Source organism: Brassica napus, chromosome A1 (assembly GCF_020379485.1).
Source record: "Brassica napus cultivar Da-Ae chromosome A1, Da-Ae, whole genome shotgun sequence".
NCBI lineage: Eukaryota > Viridiplantae > Streptophyta > Magnoliopsida > Brassicales > Brassicaceae > Brassica > Brassica napus.
In genome coordinates, this window is record NC_063434.1 from 23,815,539 (window position 1) to 23,817,947 (window position 2,409).

Sequence of the window (2,409 nt, forward strand, 5' to 3'; positions counted from 1 at the left end):
CCGGTTCAATCACTATAAACTCTAATAAAAACTTTTCAGAATCTTTGAAAATTTTATTGCAGAAAATTAATTAATTCAATTATAATTATCATAAAATATAATTAGAGACTAAAATTAATTTAGCTTTGATTGATAAGCAAAAACTAAAATTATATAAAATTAATTATATTAACGATAATAATAATTTAATTTTTTTAATTCAAATATAAAATAAAATATTATACTTAAATTATGTAGAATGATAAATGACAATCACAAAATTTATCAAATGACCGATGAGATATATTATTATTTATTTTGCAAAACATTTTAATTACAATATGGGTTGATAAAACCATATAATAGTAAAATAACATAATCATTCTTAATTTAATCCATTAAAAATGAAAAAAAAAACACTCAATGGAAGTACTGATCAAATTCTAGCTTCGACTGAACATTCTCTGCAAAAATGAATGTTACGTAACATTTATGGCAACAAAAAATTTAAACTTCAGGGTTTATCCTTTGGGTTTTTTGGTCTGCAGCAAAAGTCGTAACCGATATTTTGGGACTGGCGGTTTGTCCCGTTCACCAGTATATATGAGGATTTAATCAGCTGCTCCGGTTCAAGGTTGTAGAACTGTAAACCGTAAAGCATAACACGTGAATACGAGATGTTGACTCGAGTGCCGCCGAGCCTTATCCGATCACTTACTCATTCTCCAATTTAAGACCAAGACTTTCGCGTGAATTCTTGAAACTAGAATTGGTACGAGGTTATTATACTATGAATCCAATTTAAGACCAAGACTTTCGCGTTATCAAGTAAAATAGGCATCAACCATCTCCACACAATCAAATGTTATGCAATAACTTTCATATTTATAAGGCGATCACAATATTATTTTTTGCATATAATTTAATGGGCACAAGCTTCTTCAATAGCTGCAACACTTTTCTTCACATCCACTCCCATATTGCAGATATTGGCAAGTGCTCCTGCATACTTCATATCGTATTCCATCTTTGCTCCACATTGATTCTTGAAACTTTTAACCTGTGATGTTTTATTCAGTATATATTTGTTTTAAGGGTCTTTAAGTGGAACACAAGTAACAATAATTGATAAGGGGTTGTTACCAGAGTCTTGTAGCAGTCCCAATCATCTACAACAGGTTGTCCTGTTGTTCTTGTGGAAGTTAAGAGATCTAAGACATCGGTTTTTTTGAGTGAAAGTCTAAGAATCTCTATAATGTTCTGATCGATTTGTTTCCTGTGATTTATTTCCTCAAGCAGATTCTTCTGAGCTTCTTGTCTTTGAGGTGACCCCACAGGAGCGTTTTGAATCTGAGAGATAAATATATAGTGAAACATCAAAAACAGACACATCTTTCGTTTATGTTTCAATCTTGAAAGATTAGGACTTCACCTTCGTCTCGAGATATAACAGAGGGATATCTCGCGCATCGACCTGCGAAAGCAAAGAAACAATAGATTTAGTTCATATAATCTCCCTGGGACCACTTTCTTTCCTTCTTATGGTTAGAACTTCTTATACACGAAAAATCAATAGACCTTATCCCCGTAGTTTTCGTGTTCAGCACCATCATCAGCGCTAGATTCTGTATCAAATAGTTGGGTTTTGCGAGATTCTGCTGAGAAAAGAAGCAGAGCATAAAGAAAAACAAGAACTTGTAAATGACCAAGAAAAGACATTGTCGTAATAAGACTTCTAAAGAACTGTTTTTTTTTTCTCTTGCGGTTGATGTTCTTGAATACCGTAGTATATAACTCGTTTATATAGAAAATTTCTTTGAGTCGTTTGCGTATTAAAGTTTGAGTCTGTGGATGCAAAAAGTAACTCATAATATTAAACCCACAAAAAGTAACTCATAATGTTAACTGCTGATGTCAACGTAGTATTTAAATTTGCGTATTAATGTTATTGCTTTTGTTTGCTAGCTTCTTTTTTGAGATAATTGGATAAATAGGATATATATATATATATATATATATAAATTGATTTGTATGATGGCAACTTTTTTCCTATAAATCAATGAGGAGTTCTTCCTTGTCTGACGAAGTTGCTGCTCTTTTAGACCATCTGTTAGACCATCTCCATTAGTGCCTAAATTTCAAGGAGACAAAGTTGCTTACAATGAGTTCAATGGAGCTTCATTTAGTGGCACGGTTTTCATGGCTTTTTTGACCGATGCATCGATTGATGTCTTGCTTTAAGTGTACTAAGATTAGGAAAAGTCGTTCTTATGGTGGTCTAATGGGTAACTCTTTTGGCAACCCTGGAAGGGTTTTGCCTCAAAACAGATCTTCTTCTTGACAACATTGGTGTTTTGATTGTCTACATGATCATAATCTTATATATTAAAACAGAAGTCATAACCTTGGTTCATGTGTGATTTTTTTTTT

At 32.4% G+C, this 2,409-nt stretch overlaps 1 protein-coding gene across 1 annotated transcript; it reads right to left on the reverse strand.

The window, feature by feature from the left end:
• Positions 1-634: 634 nt before the first annotated feature.
• Positions 635-2,409, reverse strand: LOC111200604 (vacuolar-processing enzyme delta-isozyme-like). Its single transcript, XM_022691819.2, has 4 exons — positions 1,558-2,409; positions 1,412-1,453; positions 1,123-1,329; positions 635-1,039 (listed from the first exon to the last, which is right to left on the reverse strand). The coding sequence occupies exons 1-4, from the start codon at positions 1,846-1,848 to the stop codon at positions 902-904; spliced, it is 678 nt and encodes a 225-aa protein (XP_022547540.2). The 5' UTR covers positions 1,849-2,409; the 3' UTR covers positions 635-901.

Bases quoted from the DNA above. Each gene is read 5' to 3' on its own strand.
- LOC111200604 (XM_022691819.2), bottom strand. From the start codon at position 1,848: ATGAGTTACTTTTTGCATCCACAGACTCAAACTTTAATACGCAAACGA. The intron at 1,454-1,557 runs GTCTATTGATTT...TTGCTTTCGCAG, and splicing joins ACGAAAACTACGGGGATAAG to GTCGATGCGCGAGATATCCC. The intron at 1,330-1,411 runs GTGAAGTCCTAA...TTTATCTCTCAG, and splicing joins TGTTATATCTCGAGACGAAG to ATTCAAAACGCTCCTGTGGG.